This window comes from Pundamilia nyererei, unplaced genomic scaffold (assembly GCF_000239375.1).
Source record: "Pundamilia nyererei isolate P.nyererei 1_Seehausen unplaced genomic scaffold, PunNye1.0 scaffold00133, whole genome shotgun sequence".
Taxonomy (NCBI): domain Eukaryota; kingdom Metazoa; phylum Chordata; class Actinopteri; order Cichliformes; family Cichlidae; genus Pundamilia; species Pundamilia nyererei.
The window spans coordinates 84,974-99,744 of NW_005187534.1; the positions used below are offsets into that span (position 1 = coordinate 84,974).

The 14,771-nt window shown below is 49.9% G+C and overlaps 1 protein-coding gene across 3 annotated transcripts in view; it reads left to right on the top strand.

The window, feature by feature from the left end:
* The first annotated feature begins 2,116 nt into the window (after nucleotides 1-2,116).
* Nucleotides 2,117-14,771, top strand: part of LOC102208723 (serine/arginine repetitive matrix protein 2-like) — a 48,471-nt gene continuing 35,816 nt past the window's right edge. For 2 of the 3 annotated variants that reach the window (XM_005743539.1, XM_005743540.1), the window contains exons 1-4: nucleotides 2,117-3,167; nucleotides 3,261-3,917; nucleotides 10,289-12,787; nucleotides 13,195-13,297. In XM_005743539.1, the coding sequence (XP_005743596.1) occupies nucleotides 10,457-12,787; nucleotides 13,195-13,297 (2,434 nt within the window). In that variant the 5' untranslated portion in view covers nucleotides 2,117-3,167; nucleotides 3,261-3,917; nucleotides 10,289-10,456. The remainder of the gene's footprint in view (nucleotides 3,168-3,260; nucleotides 3,918-10,288; nucleotides 12,788-13,194; nucleotides 13,298-14,771) is intronic. The other variant, XM_005743541.1, reaches the window with a different exon arrangement.

Sequence of the window (14,771 nt, forward strand, 5' to 3'; positions counted from 1 at the left end):
ATATATATATATATATATGCTGTACCAGATCATTACGTCATATCTGGAGGAAATAAAAAAAAGTGAAATAGAGGAAATAGAGGCACTGCTGGGACACCTGAGCAGCGCTGTGTGACGTGGAAACAGGTTCAGGAACGTTATCCCAGTGGATCCCAGGACACTAGGTTTCCGTTATGAATATGCTAACATACAAAGGTCTACCTGTCCCAGGTTTTTTTAGGAAACAATTTTATTATTAAAAGAAGTAATTTTAGAGGTGAAAGACAGGTGTATACAAAAACTTGTTTTTACATGAGACCAACGTCTGACAAATAATTTTAGGATTCATATTAAACAGAACAAAGAAGAAAACATCCACAAGTCTAAAAGCAGCAGGATAAACACAGTTTATTCGAGCCTTTATTTTGAAAGTTAAGCGTACGCGTAATCGGTTGTAGGCGTGTCTTCCGCTCGGGCCTGTCTGACGTAGCTCAACGACCCGTTACGTCACCAAAGATGCGGAAGTTGGAGTCACCGTGGAGAACGTAAACTAATGTCAAGCAAGCGCCTGAAAAAGCGAGCAAAGGGCGGCGGAAGCGCGAGAACAAGGAGCCGAGCGGACTCTTCACCTCCGGCTGGACTTTCACTGCTTCCGCCATGGAACCTAGTTCACTTAGCTAGCCGTTACAGTTACTACTCCCGCACTTCGCCGTTACAGACAGCGTTACCGTGAAATGGAGCGAGCGGGTGACCCGGAGTCCGCCGCGGTGCCGCCGAGCTGCTGCAGGGGTCTCTGAAAGCTGCAGACCCCGCTGCATCCCATCGTATCCCGGAGGTAAGTGGACTGCGTGCGAATCTCCTTTGAAAAACATGACATTTTGAGATGATTCCCTCATGAATGAAATTTAGCAAGCGGGAGAACAAAGCTGGGGGTCTGCCCCCGGGGCAGCAGCACCTGCCCATTATTCCGGGGTACGTTTGACCCCACAAACAGTGTTTCCCTCAGTCACATTTCTACTTTTACAACCCTCCCCGCGCCTCTTCACAAGGATGGTCCACCCTGCCGAGCGGTGCCAACAGCGATGCCAGGCTCTTGGAAAAGTCGACATTTCAGATCATTCAGGGCTGCTGAGTCGATTAAGTGCATGCCGGACATGAAAATGTCTGCCTGTGATGTAAATGAAAGGTTTAGTATGACACGCAGGGATGTGAAGTGTGGATTTTACTGGGGGGAGTGGTAAAAACACACATTTCTGAAAGGAGTTTGGGCTGCTGCCGACAACAGCCGGAACCAGAGCCCAAAAAAAGCAGCAAAAACCGACCCTTTGTTCTTGAAAAGGCTTCTTGCTGTAACACAAAGTCCCAGCGAGCATGTTTAAGTTGTGTGGATTAGATTTGAGGTCATTTAAAGAGAAACTGCAGCGGGTCCCCGTGTTTATTCGTGTGGATGTGGACAGGCGAACAGTGTTCAGGCTGTCAGTGCTCGCCTTGAAGCTGCTAACAAACCCAAACAGTGTTCGTGAAAGTGGAAGACTCGAACACGATGAGGTCATTTCTGAAGTTGTTGCGTGCTTCAGTCGTTGCTGCGTTTCATCCCTACAAACTGCACGAGTTATTTTCAGTTTCTCTTTGATGCTTCTCATTTCATCTCACAAATAAAAGCAGGAACTCTATCGCACGTTTCACGTCTTCACTTCAACGTGAAAGTATTAGCTTAACGCTTTTTAAAGTAATCCAGCACACAGCAGGCCTCATCACGATCACTGATATCAGGATAGAACAGCTCTGTGATTATTATTATTATTATTATTATTACACGGAGAGTTAGAAAGCCTTTAAGCAGAGTGGAGCAGAGAAAAGACCTCAGCCCGAACATCTCCAGCCTCATCCAGCTTCTTCCCCTTCAACAGATAAACTGAATTAATTTTAGAAGCGATTCTTGTATCCAAACATTTCATTTTACCTGTAAAAACCAGACGTGCATCTTCAGTATGACTTTATTCTGAAAGATGAAGTTATGTAAAAACCTACAACTTTTAAAATGTTACATTTCTACTGATAGATTTTTTTAAAGACTTATGAGGAAATAATAATGTTGTAAGTGACTTGTTGTGGCCCACAGGCAGTAATCTTAGGAGCCCACAGTGAGAATCACTGACCTAAGGTTGGATTTTTATTTTCACGAGAGTGAATTTATTGAAACGAGAGAACATTTGGAGTGAAGGAGGTGTGGGACCTGACAGCTGACGAGGCACTAATGAGTCCACGGGACGATGACGGGGCTTAAAGGTACAGCAGCGCGTCGTCAGCATAGCAGCGAATATCCTGTGTATCCTGGTCAGCAGTAGTCTAAGCACAGATGGCCTCCACGTGGCAGCCTGGTCAGGTGAACCACCTCAGCTGGGTCCTTCAGACGTGGAGGACTGAGCTGCACATCCTGTCTCCGCCCCTCTGAAGAAGCTCATTTCTGACACTTGCACCCGTCCTTCTGTCACCACCTTAAGCCCGTGGTCATAGATCAGGGTAGGAACGTGGTTCGACGAGTAGCCGGACAGCTTCGGCTTCACTCTCAGGTCATGGCTGTACGAGTCTGTCTGCTCAGCTGTTCCCTCACCCACGAGCAGAACCCAGAGATGCTCCCAAATAGGCAGCTGAGGACTCGGAGGTTCTCATTCTCATTACAGCTGCTTCGCATTGAGCTGCAAAACACCGCAGAGCGAGGCAAGACCACCCAGCCAGAAACCATCCTGCACCTTTGTTTTAAGAATGCGGAGCGATAATAAACAAGTTCCTCTGAAAGTGAGCTCTTGGAGGACGCCGTGCTTTACAGGAGAAAACGATTACACTGCTGTCGGTCTAAGCGGAGGCAGAGACGATGCTCGGGTCTACAAGAACGAGCACTCAACACACACCGAACTCGCTGATATCAGACAACAGGATCACTGTAGTGTGTCACGCAAAAGTAACTAATGCTGCAAAAACTCATGTTTAACTTATAATTGAACCTATAATTTCAGCTGTTACAAAAGGCGTCGGCACCTCAACAAGGTTTCAGGAAACGGGAGATTAGAAATGATGAATGATAACAGGAAAAAACAAGTGTATATTTTTGTGAGTTTGGGATATTCTTCATCCTGAAACTGGATCCAGAGTGGAGCCGACCAGCACTCCCAGCAGCTGCGACACAGGTAAGAGGACCCGTGCAGCTTGGCTCAGATTATTTTGCAGCTGCGTATTGAGTGAATCTGTAACCTTCTGCTTGTTGCTCCTTTGTTTCCCAGCTGTCTCCGCGAGTAACGTCCTCGCCTCGTCTCTGGAGGGGGTCGGCAGGAGAGACTCAAACAGGCCACGAATGTATAAACGTACCAGCTTGATGTGTGTATGTGCTGAGAGCACGGCACGCGGTCACTGGGCTGTCAGAAGAGCGCCCCCTGTGGAGCAGCTGCAGTTTTCCCCTGCAGGTGTACGCTGATGTAACGTGAAGAGTGATGAGGTCACAGGCTGTGGGCCGGTCCCGCTGCAGTGACGCGTGACATCACAGTTTAATCAGCCTGTAATTCTGCACATTATCCTGATACTGGACACCCCCCGCTCCCCGCACTCCCCCCACCTTTCCTAAGCTGCCATCTGTCACAGCTGCCCGTCATTGGCTGTGAAGGAGCCGGGTCTGCAGACGGCGGAGCGCCCGATTGGCTGGCAGATTGTCTGGAAGGAGGAGGGGTAGGCGGGGCGTCAGCTGATTACAGGAGATGGGAAGTAGAGGTGGAGGAAGACGAGGAAGAGGAGGAGCTGAGCGCAGTCTGTAAATCCACGATGAGCCGGCGCTGCTGCAGACAACAAGTGTTCAGAGAGGAAGAGGAGGCCGAAGGAGGATAAAACCAGCTGTAGCACGCAGAGAGGCAGGTTACCACGGCAACTGCCGCAGCGAGGACACACAGGTAAGGTTACAGCGGCAGGCGTGTGTGTGTACGTGTGGTTTTATGTGGTGGATTGAGCTGTGTGTGGTGGGAGGAGGAGGAGGGAATCCTATTAGCAGAGTCCAGGAAAAGAAGGACTAAGAGTGCTTATCTCTCACACACACACACACACACACACACACACACACACACACACACACACACACACACACACACACACACAAACTCTGACAGCACGTCAGGTATCTCACACTCTTTATATCTCAGGTATGAAGTAATCTGACCTTTCACTGCAGTAAAACTTTGTAAAAATACTCTGAAACAAGTAAAAGTACTTCGTGGTTACCTCTGGGAGGAGAGCTCAGGGGGTCTGAACGCTCCACAAACAAAGGCAGTTTGTACCACAGCAGCATGTAAGACACGATTATTGAACGCTCTCATCCATGTAGAGTCCAAAAAATCATTTTAAAGGTCATATTTCAAGGAGCTGCTGCAGTTATCAGGAGACTTTACCTCCCAGCGGACAGAAGCTTCCTCGGTTGGTCGATTAGTTCGTGTAATCGTGAGACTTTGGTTTTAACAGGAAGGAAGAACAGCAGCTCAAAGCCTGGTGGCTTCAGACAGAGTTCACAAAGAATGAACTTCTGTGAACTTTAACATATAATAATGTGCAAGAGATTTATTAAGCTGCAAACAGACATGAACTGCACAATGCAGACACAAACAAGCTTTACTGTGAGCAGCTGTCAGCTCTGTGAGGATCCTCAGGAAGACGTCTCCTCAGCTGAGGGCGGCTCTGCGGAGGCCCGTCCGTGACTGATGGTGTCCTGCTGTGTGGTGTCAGATCCAGGTGTGCTTTCACTGCACTGACAGTGTGTTTGCATCGTTGTCATGCTGGAACAGGAAGCTGCTGTCAGTCAGATGTTCCTGCGTGGTGGATCAGACTCTGTGATTCATCAGTTTATCAAAGATCTCCAACAGCTCTGACTGAGCTGCAGCTGAAACCATGACAGAGCCTCCACCCAGCTTCACAGATGGCTGCAGACTCCAGGTTGCCTTCATTAAGAACAGCTTCTCGATCGGCTGAAGGTCCAGATCATCTCTCAGGTCCTGTTCAGCTGCTGTCGAGTTTTTATGGCCTCCCACTTCCTCTTCTGTCCACTTTCCTCAGGGTTTTGAGGACACACTGACACCACGCTGAGATGTGCAGAGTTTCAGCTGACAGTTCTTTGGAATCACCGTGTTGGAGACAAAATCCTGTTTTCATGAGAAGCTGTGATATCGTTGGCATTTTTGACAGATTTGGTAAAGAAACTGGAACAGATGATGAGTTTGTGAGACAGGCTGATGCTAACTAACTGCACCTCTGCTCAGGTGTGCGGGATTCACTGTCATTCCTGTGAGAAAGCTCCCGTACAAGGACTGAACAGGAGAGGAAAAGCAGCCAATGTCCACAGAAGAACTTTAAGGAGCTTCAGGAAGCTCGAGAGCTGCTCAGCAGACCTGAGGGGTGGCTCAAGACTTTTGCACAGCTCTGTGTGGCACATTTTAACAGGCCTGGGAAACAAAGTCGTTTCCAGTCGTCTGGTTTAGAAACTATTGCTTGGCTGCTAAAAGTGTGGTTGGGGCCCCTTTAAGTGGCCGTTAGATAAAAGTGAGGGGGCGATAATAAAATCACCAAAACGGTTTGAAGGCAAAGTGAAACTAACAGCAGTAATTATTCAAATATATGGAATCAGGAAGTCAAAGTTGGACCACGAGCAGGTGAAACAGACAAATCCTTATCAATAATTATTGATCGGTGCACAGCAGCAGTTTAACACACGGCTGCAGTTAGAGAAGCAGAACAAAGTTGACCCCTGACCCTCGTCCTTTCCTCTCGGTTATCTCTGTGAGCGAGGATCGGCAGCGTCAGTGCAAGAGCGGCTGTAAACTGAGGTCAGAGTTCAGGAGCTGCTGCTGCTTTGTGTTTCCTCTACAGCCAGACTTTTGTCAACAACAGCAGGAAGCAACGCTCGGAGCCTCTTTTACCTCCTCTGACCTTTGACCGGAGAGCTCAGGGTGAGGATCGCAGTCAGTGAGGAAGGACTCGCACGCGCTCGTGCTTCAAGTCGTTCCAGCTGAGAGCCGGCGACGTGTCGGGCGCTCGCAGCAGCTGCAGGAATTAAAGTCACGTTCTGCTTTTAATTGGCTGCAGATATAAAACTTTCCAGCTGCTAAATGCGAGCCAGGCGTCTGGAAAATGACTTCACAGAGACAGCAACAGTTTGCAGAGCTGCAGCTCACAGAGACCTTCTCAGTGACGCCGTCAGCGTGAGCGCCTCCTTCCATGCGTCCTTTGAACTTCAGTGTTTATGTCCTCTGAAGCACATGTGTGTCCAGGTCAGCGAGTCGGAGAACAGTGGGCTCCTCTCACTGTGACCACAAACCTGAAGCTCCGCCTCCTCAGAAAGTCTGTTAGTACATCTGCCTCACAGCAGCCACGTTATTGGCTGGATAAGATAAAAATTAGCTGAGGTGAAGCCGGATAGACGGCTGAGAGCTATGGCCGCCCGTGGTGCCGTCCACCTGTCAGTCAAAGAGGCCACGCCCCTAACACTGGATGATCCAGTGTTTTTGTTCAGGACAGGAAGCTGATTGTCTTGAAGCTGCTGTAGTGCAGAGACGAGGCTTCAGCTTGATTTCTGCTGAGAAGGAAAGAAAATCGGATTGGCTGCAGTTCTGGAAGAACTGTGATTTCTTCAGGTGGACGTTAGAGGAACTGCAGATTTCACAGCGAAACCCATCTCACCGGATTCGTCCGGTGCTGGAGGTGATGAAAGTGGACGTGACGGTGATGAGGACTGATGCGTGAGCAGCAGAGGAGTCAGATTCAATAAAGGCAGAGAGCTGCTTAGAGAGGTTTGGGGGGCGCTTAAGCAGCTCTCTGATGTTCCTCTGCAGGAAAGACAAAGCGCCCTTTGATCGCGCTCCGAAGCAAAAACCTGACACGGCGTCCTGTAGCAGGTTACATCACTCAGGTGTCAGGATTATTTGGAGCTGATGCTCGTTGTGAAGACGAGAGTAGCAGTTTGTTACCAGAAACGCCGTCGCAAAAAGGACGAACCGCCGATCAGATTGTTATTAATGTGTTGATCGTTACAGCGCCGTCGCTTCTCTGTGGACGTGAACACGTCGGTGCAGAAACACGGGACCTGAGTATGACATAACCCGAGGGCAGCACTTACATCTGATTAAAGCACTGCTGGACCCCGTCAGCCTCAGATGCAGGTTTTACCCTCTGATAGCTGTAAATGCCGCTGATCACGCCGCGGAGTCGCTCTCCTCGCCCTAAAGCATCCATTCCTGCTCTCCGTTCATCACAGAGCAACGTCTTCCTGCTCTACAGTTTGATGTGGATTTGATGAGTTTGTCCTGTTTTCCTGTTCGTGGTGAACGTGTTTTAATAATGATCGGAACGCTCAGTTTTTTTCTACTCCTGGGTTTATATGATGTCATAGAGAGTGGGTATCTTGTATGGTCATCTCGGGACCAAAGGAGTCACCCACTGAGTTGGTAGCCATTGTGGAATTTCCACAGATTCATCTCAGAGGTCTGCAGGCCATGAAAACTGCAGGTACAGATGTGATTAAAGTTCTCATTTTAAAAGGAGGCTTAAAAACACTCAGCTCCAGTGATGGCTCCTCCCACCAGACCTCTGAGTGAACGCCATGGTAATTCTGACCGTGGACGCTTCTGTTCAGCCTGATTTAAGTAGCAGGCCACCGCTTTTATAAATCTCTGCTCTCAGACCTCCGGAGGGGCAGCCAGGAGAGGCGAGGAAGCACCGAGTTAAGACAAAGAAGGATTATTTTGAACCATGAATCATGCTAAGCTGCTGCGGTAGGAGCTAGAAACGAGCCGACAGGTCGCCTTGTTGTTTCTGAGAGGAGACGCGCACTGACTCGCATCTCAGCACCAACATCTACTCCACATCCGCCGTGCTGCTCGTGCACGCCGCCGTGGCGCACGCTCTAAAGTTCACTCAGCAGAATAACAAAGTTCAGGTTCTTTGTTCTGGATCTACTCGAGATCAGGAGATCAGAGCAGCAACACTTTGTGTGTGTCATTTCCTCTGACAGAAACCAGCAAAACTGGTTTTTAAGCCGTTTCACACCCCCACACGTGCCAGCAAGGCGCACGATTGCAGGACGAACACGCACACGCGTGTGGAAGACGCTTGCAGGTGAACGCCGACGACACTGAAAGGGACCGAAATGACCTTTCGACCCTCTGCTCAGCACGTGTCACGCCTGATCAGCATCTCAAACGTCTCCTGTACGCCACTGTTTCCTGCAGCCTCTTGTGTTTTCATGTGACCTCTCCTCGTGATCTAAACTGCTGACCTACATCAGCGAGCAGCACAGAAGCTCAGATTTACTGTAAAATGTGGAACAGGCAAGCGGCGACGACACAGATAGGAGCTGTAAAAAGCCGAGAATAGAAGCACGAGCGGCCTCAGTGAGGTGGTTAAATGGAGCGTGATGAAGGAGCGGGCTGTGTAAAACACGCCGGTCTGCACAGACGTTCCTCCAGACACGCTCAGGAGAAGCGGTCACAGAGGTCACGGTGTGGCTGCCGACTCCTCACCTGAACACCCGTCAAGCTGCTTCTGCTCCTCCCTTTAACAGACGAGCTGAACTCACGTGTCAGTCGCAGCCTGCTCGCCCACGCGCTCCTGCCGCCCCGTTGGAGGACGGCCAAGGGCAAGAGATCACATGTAGATACCAGAGAACTGAGAAGGGCAGCAGCTTGTCTTTCTCAGCTGATAATGAGCCACACTGCACAGCAAACACCTTCCTCACCCCTTTGATCGAAGGTTTCACTCCCAAGATCTCCCTGAGGCCACGCAGAGCCTCCTCACCCCTCAGCTCCTGTTTAGTCACAGTGACGTGCCGCACATCATCCTCACCGACCGACCAAACAAGTACATGTAAACTTTAAGACTTTGAGTTTTTCGCTCCAAACATTCAAACGCTCCTTCCTTCTACGATGAGCTCTGTGCATGAGCAGTAATCCTGTGACTGCTATAAACAGTTTATCACAGCGTTTTTCTTCTTCTAGATCTTTATGACATCGTACAGAGGGGATACCCCCTATATGGTAATTTCAGAAGCCCCGCCCATGTGCTGTTGAAACGGGGGGTGGGGGTTAAACGGCCTACTTCAGACAGAGGATTATCTGAGGAGCTGAATTATGGCAACGTATGATATACAGAACCTCAAATCATGCAAAGCTGTTGTGGTCGAATCCACATTTGGTGCTTCTGTAACCAAATTGTGAGCCAGAACCTAGAACCCCTACAAGGTTCCCCCAGAACCTCCTGAAGGACTGAAACCATGAGCGTTTGGCGACGGTCTCCCTCGGAGTCGGCCTGGTGCACCCTGGAGGGAGGAGCTGTTGTTTTGACAGCGTTGCTTTCATTTTTCTGTCCCTGAGGTTCGTGCTAGATAAAACCTCCTGTTGTGTTGCTCTCTGCCGGGTCTCCTTTTTGTGGGCCCGGCGTTCTTTGAAAAATGCATTTTAATCTCAAGGAAATGCTTCTAAAATAAAGTTTAAATATATATTTTTTAAAAAAGAAGTGTGAGCGTTATCAGAGAATTTCCCGCTCTGAGTTTTTTCCTGACATTGTCTGAAATTCACTCGTTCTCATCCAGTTTCCACACATTCACCTTCCTAACCCACACTGTGGGGCTGGACTCTGCTTCTGCTTCTGACTAAAACATGAGGTGTTTGGTTTCTAGCAGTGAACCAGTCTGAGGACACTGTGACCTAAATACAGGATTGGGTGAGAACTGATGAAGCGTGAGGTCAAACATGATCATCAGCCTGAAGCTGTGCAGTTAGTGGGGTGGAAAACGTCTTTCTGTCACACTTTACATGCAAATTTCATGTGGTACAGTCGAAACCATATGATTGGTAGCTTCTAGTGACATCTGCAACTGTTATAGTTACATAATAACTACTTCCTGTTGATGATGATCATTCTGCGATGCTCAAAGCATTCACCCAGGAAAAGCCTCAAATTCAGTTTGTTTGTACTTTCTTGGTTTGGAAAAGATCTTTTTTTTTCAGTCTCCAAGTTTTAGGAATGCTAGGTGTCTTTAACCTCTTAACATCCACTTTGTCACTGTGGACCAATCCAGACTTGGAGCTAAGGGTTCGGCTTATGCCTAAACAAAACCCAACCCTGCAGAGGTTGGCCTAGTGGGTGAAGTGGATGATTTGATATCTTGAGGAAATGGAAGGTTTAAAACAGCAAAGCTTAAATGATCAAACCTTTATGGATTCAACCCTTGTAGAGGATAAACTGGAATATTAACTTTGAACTCTGTCTGTGTTTCTTGCTGCAGGTCGAAGAGAAGATGTGCAGCTGCAGGATGGAACTGGTACCCCAGTCCTGCCCCTCACCAAAGACTAGATGAATTCTGTGCTGGACACCAACAAGTCTAAGGACCTTTTGGACTTGTAGCACAGGTCCACAGCAGGGAACTCTGGAGCGTTTTAAAGGAAGGGCAGATATGTCCCAGGCCGGTAAGGTCCTCCACCTGTACGTCGAGGTGAGGTCTGTTGCTGAGGAGGAAGGTAAGGTGCCGGGCCGAGGAGATGATGGTTCCAGTCATCTGATGCTTCAATGTCCAGATGTTCTCCCTCACTCTCAGAGGAGCTCTGCCTACTCCAGCCGGAACCCCAGTCCGGATCTCTCTCCGATACAGCACCACATGGGGGGCGAGAACCACAGCTTGCCTCTCTCAAAGACCTCCTCCAGGCAGTCGGTCAACTTCCGGTCGAACGCCCAGCTTCAAGAAGATGCACTGCATGACAGGTTTGGGCAGTTACTTGAAGTCCTTACACCGGGAATGACCGTTCCACGCCACCACGGCTCACTTGGACACATCGGTTCCTCAGACATGGATCCCCACCAGAGGAGGGTGTTTATCTCACCATCATCAACATCCTCTGGGAGGCTGACTGTGCCCTCCACACCAGTCAGCGGTCGCAGGTACTGCGAGGTCCCAGGGGTGGAGGGCAATGAGGGGAGGAAATCCGTGGTGTCGTTTAGCTACATAGAGAAAGCAAACGTGCACAACACGGCCGCCCGCCGAAATTCTCTGTCTCATAATGAGCAGGACAGTCCTTTCAAGGAAATGGGAAGCAGGAAGGTGCTGCCCGCTCACCTTCGGAAGAGGCTCAGCGATCCAATGTCGTACAATGGTTACCTGTCACAGAGCCACACCTGCCCGGCTCAGAGTCCAGCCCCACGGGGCTCACCTTACCTGCAGAGAGCTAACCTGGACTCAGTGGCCAGAGGTGCCACCTACAGGGCCCTTGAGGAGTTTGGATCTCCAGAGCTTAAGCGCAGATTTGGAGGTCACCGATTTGAGAACAGCAGCCCCTCCCTGCCTCGGCATTATCAGCCTTCTCGCTGCCAGTCCTGGGGGGGCTCACCTGACCTGCCCCGCAGCACCCTCACCCTGCCGTGCAAGACCCAGCTCATGGAACTGGACAGGACCCTCTCCCGTAGTCCAGTGAACGGATTACCCAGAAGTCCTGCCTCCAACCATCTGTGTGCCCACACTAGCTGCTGGTCTTACTCTGCAGATCCAGCTGCTAAACTGCACTCCAATGGCCCGACTCCGAGCAAACCCAGGCCGTGGATGGGAGACGAGAGCCCTAGACACTCAAGTAAATTTCACCCACCGTTACCTGCAGGGAGGCCCACAGACATCCAGCATGAGGTTCAAACTAACGTATTACCTGCCAGCACTTCCTGCACACCTGGGACCTCTCATCACAGCGCCCGTAATGCTAACACTACCAACACCAGCCAAAAAGCCACAGACGGGATAGACAGCAGCTCAAGCAATAAACTGAATTTAACCAGCAGGAGTCCCTACAGGTTGTCACGCTGCAGCAGAGCGAGTGACGCAGCCAGCGATGTCAGCGGCAGGAGGAGTGCCTCCCCATCCTCAAACCTCGATGTGGCTTCTAAGTTAGCTCTGGAGGCCAGCAGACTTTCCAGCATTTTTGCAGAGAGACGAACTCCGACTCCTCCTGAGTCTTTTCGGCCCGAGAGTCCCAAGACTGCACGGAAAGAATCACAACCGTACTCCGCCCTTTATGGACGGAGCTCCCCTGAGCTTTTACAGGTGGATCCCTGGAACCACAGCCGGAAAACTGACAAGGAAGTACCTCACACTAAACCAGGACGAATCTCCCCAGTCTCGTCACAGAAAGGCCTCTCCTCACCAGCATCGCCAGCCATGCCTGCTAGATTGTACCGTGCAGCTGCCTCTCAGTCACCTGAACTGGACCCACGACAGAAACGGAGCGCATCACCTAGTAAGGACATGTCCTCCCTGCACCGCTACCAGCCGCCACAGTACACCGGAGACCACAGGTCACCCGGCGTGGAGCGAAGACAGTACGATCACCTGTCTGAGAGATCACCCAGAGACAGCCCTGAAATCACCAGGAAACCTGTCTCCAGACCAACCGTGGAAGCTTTGCCTGTGAGCTGGACCTCCAGGCAGCAGGAGTGGATGGAGGACAGGAGCGAACTCAAAGAAAACTACCGTCAGGCACCTCCCAGAGTTTACGTTTCACACAAAGACGAGAGTCGTGAAAAGGATGGGGGCGATAAAGGGGTGAAGACATCGGGGCAGGAGCAGCAGAGGCTGGGTGTGGGCGTGACCAAGGATCAGACAGAGGACGTCCAGGACCACAGCGGCGGTGCCGGGCCGTCCTCTCACAGCTCCAGTGGAGTGACGGGGAGCCTGAGGGACAGTCTGTCCCCGGAGACCTCGAGCCAGTCGAGCCACGATACGGCAGACGGTGGCTCCGGGATGCAGGTCGGATGGATGGGAGGGGGAGGAGGGTGTGGTTGTGTAAGAGGAGGTCATCGAGTAGAGTGTGTGTTGAGTCAGTGAGCTCCAGTAAGTCGTCATCTTCACCTCGACTGCAATAAATCGATAATGAAAGCAAAGTAAAACTGCAGCTTTCACTTTGATTCAGCGACTTGTCTTTGTTTCCGTCGCGCACGTTTCCTCCCGCTGTGCTGAAACAGGACCGGCCTAACGTTTACATAATGATGATTTTTGCTTTAGACTGTCACAGCAATTAAAGCACAAAAGCTTCTGCACCAGCTCAAACTCTGCTTCTCTTTAATGTGTCAGCGAACGGCACGTATCCAACGCACCGCTGCTTCCTTCCCGTGTTTATAAACACATGTAAACATGCTACTTCCTGTCCGTTTCAGTCAGACGTCGGATCAGCAACAGCTCTGTCCTCCAGGTCGCAGAAGATCGCCCAGGCCAAGTGGGAGTTCCTGTTCGGAAGCCAGAAGAGCCGCTGCAGTAAAGGTGCGGTAGGCAGTTCCTACATGACCTTTGACCTCAGGTCCTACACCGTGGACCAAATCCGCATAAACTCTATCAGAAAGAAGCCGCTTCCGTCCATGTTGGGTCCAGACTCTGTTTCTCAGTATGGACGTGTTTATGTCAGCAGACACACATTATTATAAACTCTAACATCTGTAAATGTCAGATTTATTTTATTGCGTCCAGTCGTAGGACGACACACGACGCTCCACCAGTGCATTCTTAGATTTCAATAATTCACTCAGTCAGCTAATTTCATGTCTCAGTTTCTCAGAGTGTAAACTGGAATATTAAACAGGTGGGAGCATGAGCACTGACACCTGGACGGGTTAAAACAGTAGTGTTGTTGGAGGTCACCTGCTGAGTGACGGTGTTGGTGGGCTTTCTGAAGCAGGCGGGGCGTCTGCAGGTAAATACCAGTGTTGATGGCGGCTCTTTACTAATGACTGTTTATGAAGCGCAGACGTGTGCAGCAGGTGTGTGTTTCTGGCATCACACTGTAAATGTTACAGCATATATAATTTAACAGCAGCCCTTAAGTGAAGCCACACCCACCTCTTCGTAGATACCACAGCAGGTAAATACGACCTTACAGGCTTTGTGTTCTTCCAACCGTCTGACAGCAGCGACGCTGGGACTGCTCGTAGTGGTGCAGCAGCAGCAACAGTGTGCTGATGACCCGGAGTCTGTTTGCAGCAGGTTAAAGGGCCGTTCTGTCTTTTCTCTGCTGCTGTGGAGTAAACACGGAGCTCCCGGAGTTCCCAGCGTCTTCTAAGCCAATTAGCCGAAGCTGCAGCTTAACGTAAGCTCAGAGGGGTTTTACAGAGAGTACAACTGTGCTCACAGGTGCTGCTACACATCACCGCTTCCTGTTCTGTACGTTCTCACTTAAAACCGGGCGTCAGCCCTAAACGACACAGAACCGAGTCTTAAAGTTTGCGCTGGCGTGCTCTGAGCTGCAGCTCCGATCGTGTCGGTGTAACTCTGAGCTCAGAGGTCTTCTGTCCTGTTTGTCCAACAGGTCGTTGTAGACAGTTTGATATTGATAAAGTCAAGTCTCAACATGGAACTCAGCTTATCTGGAGTCCTTCTGTGTATAAACTGATCTAATTTGTTTGCACTCGTACGTTTCTGTAGTGAAATATCAGAAACGGGTCCAAATCCAGGGTTTTAGTGCTGGTTCCTCTGTGTTAAACTTTATTCACACCATGATCCATCAAAGTTTCACGAGGATATCTGCTGGACTCAAACAGCTTATCCTTCACCATCGATCGAGGAGCGCAGGAGCAACCCTGGGTTTTTTAACCATTACAGCCATCCAACAGGCGCATCATTAGGAACAGCTACTTTTAACACTACTGATATTTACTCTGGACTCTGAGTTAGCTTCAATAATTACTTCCTCCAAACCATCAACGTGTCTTTTAGACCCCATTCCTACAAAGCTGCTCAAAGA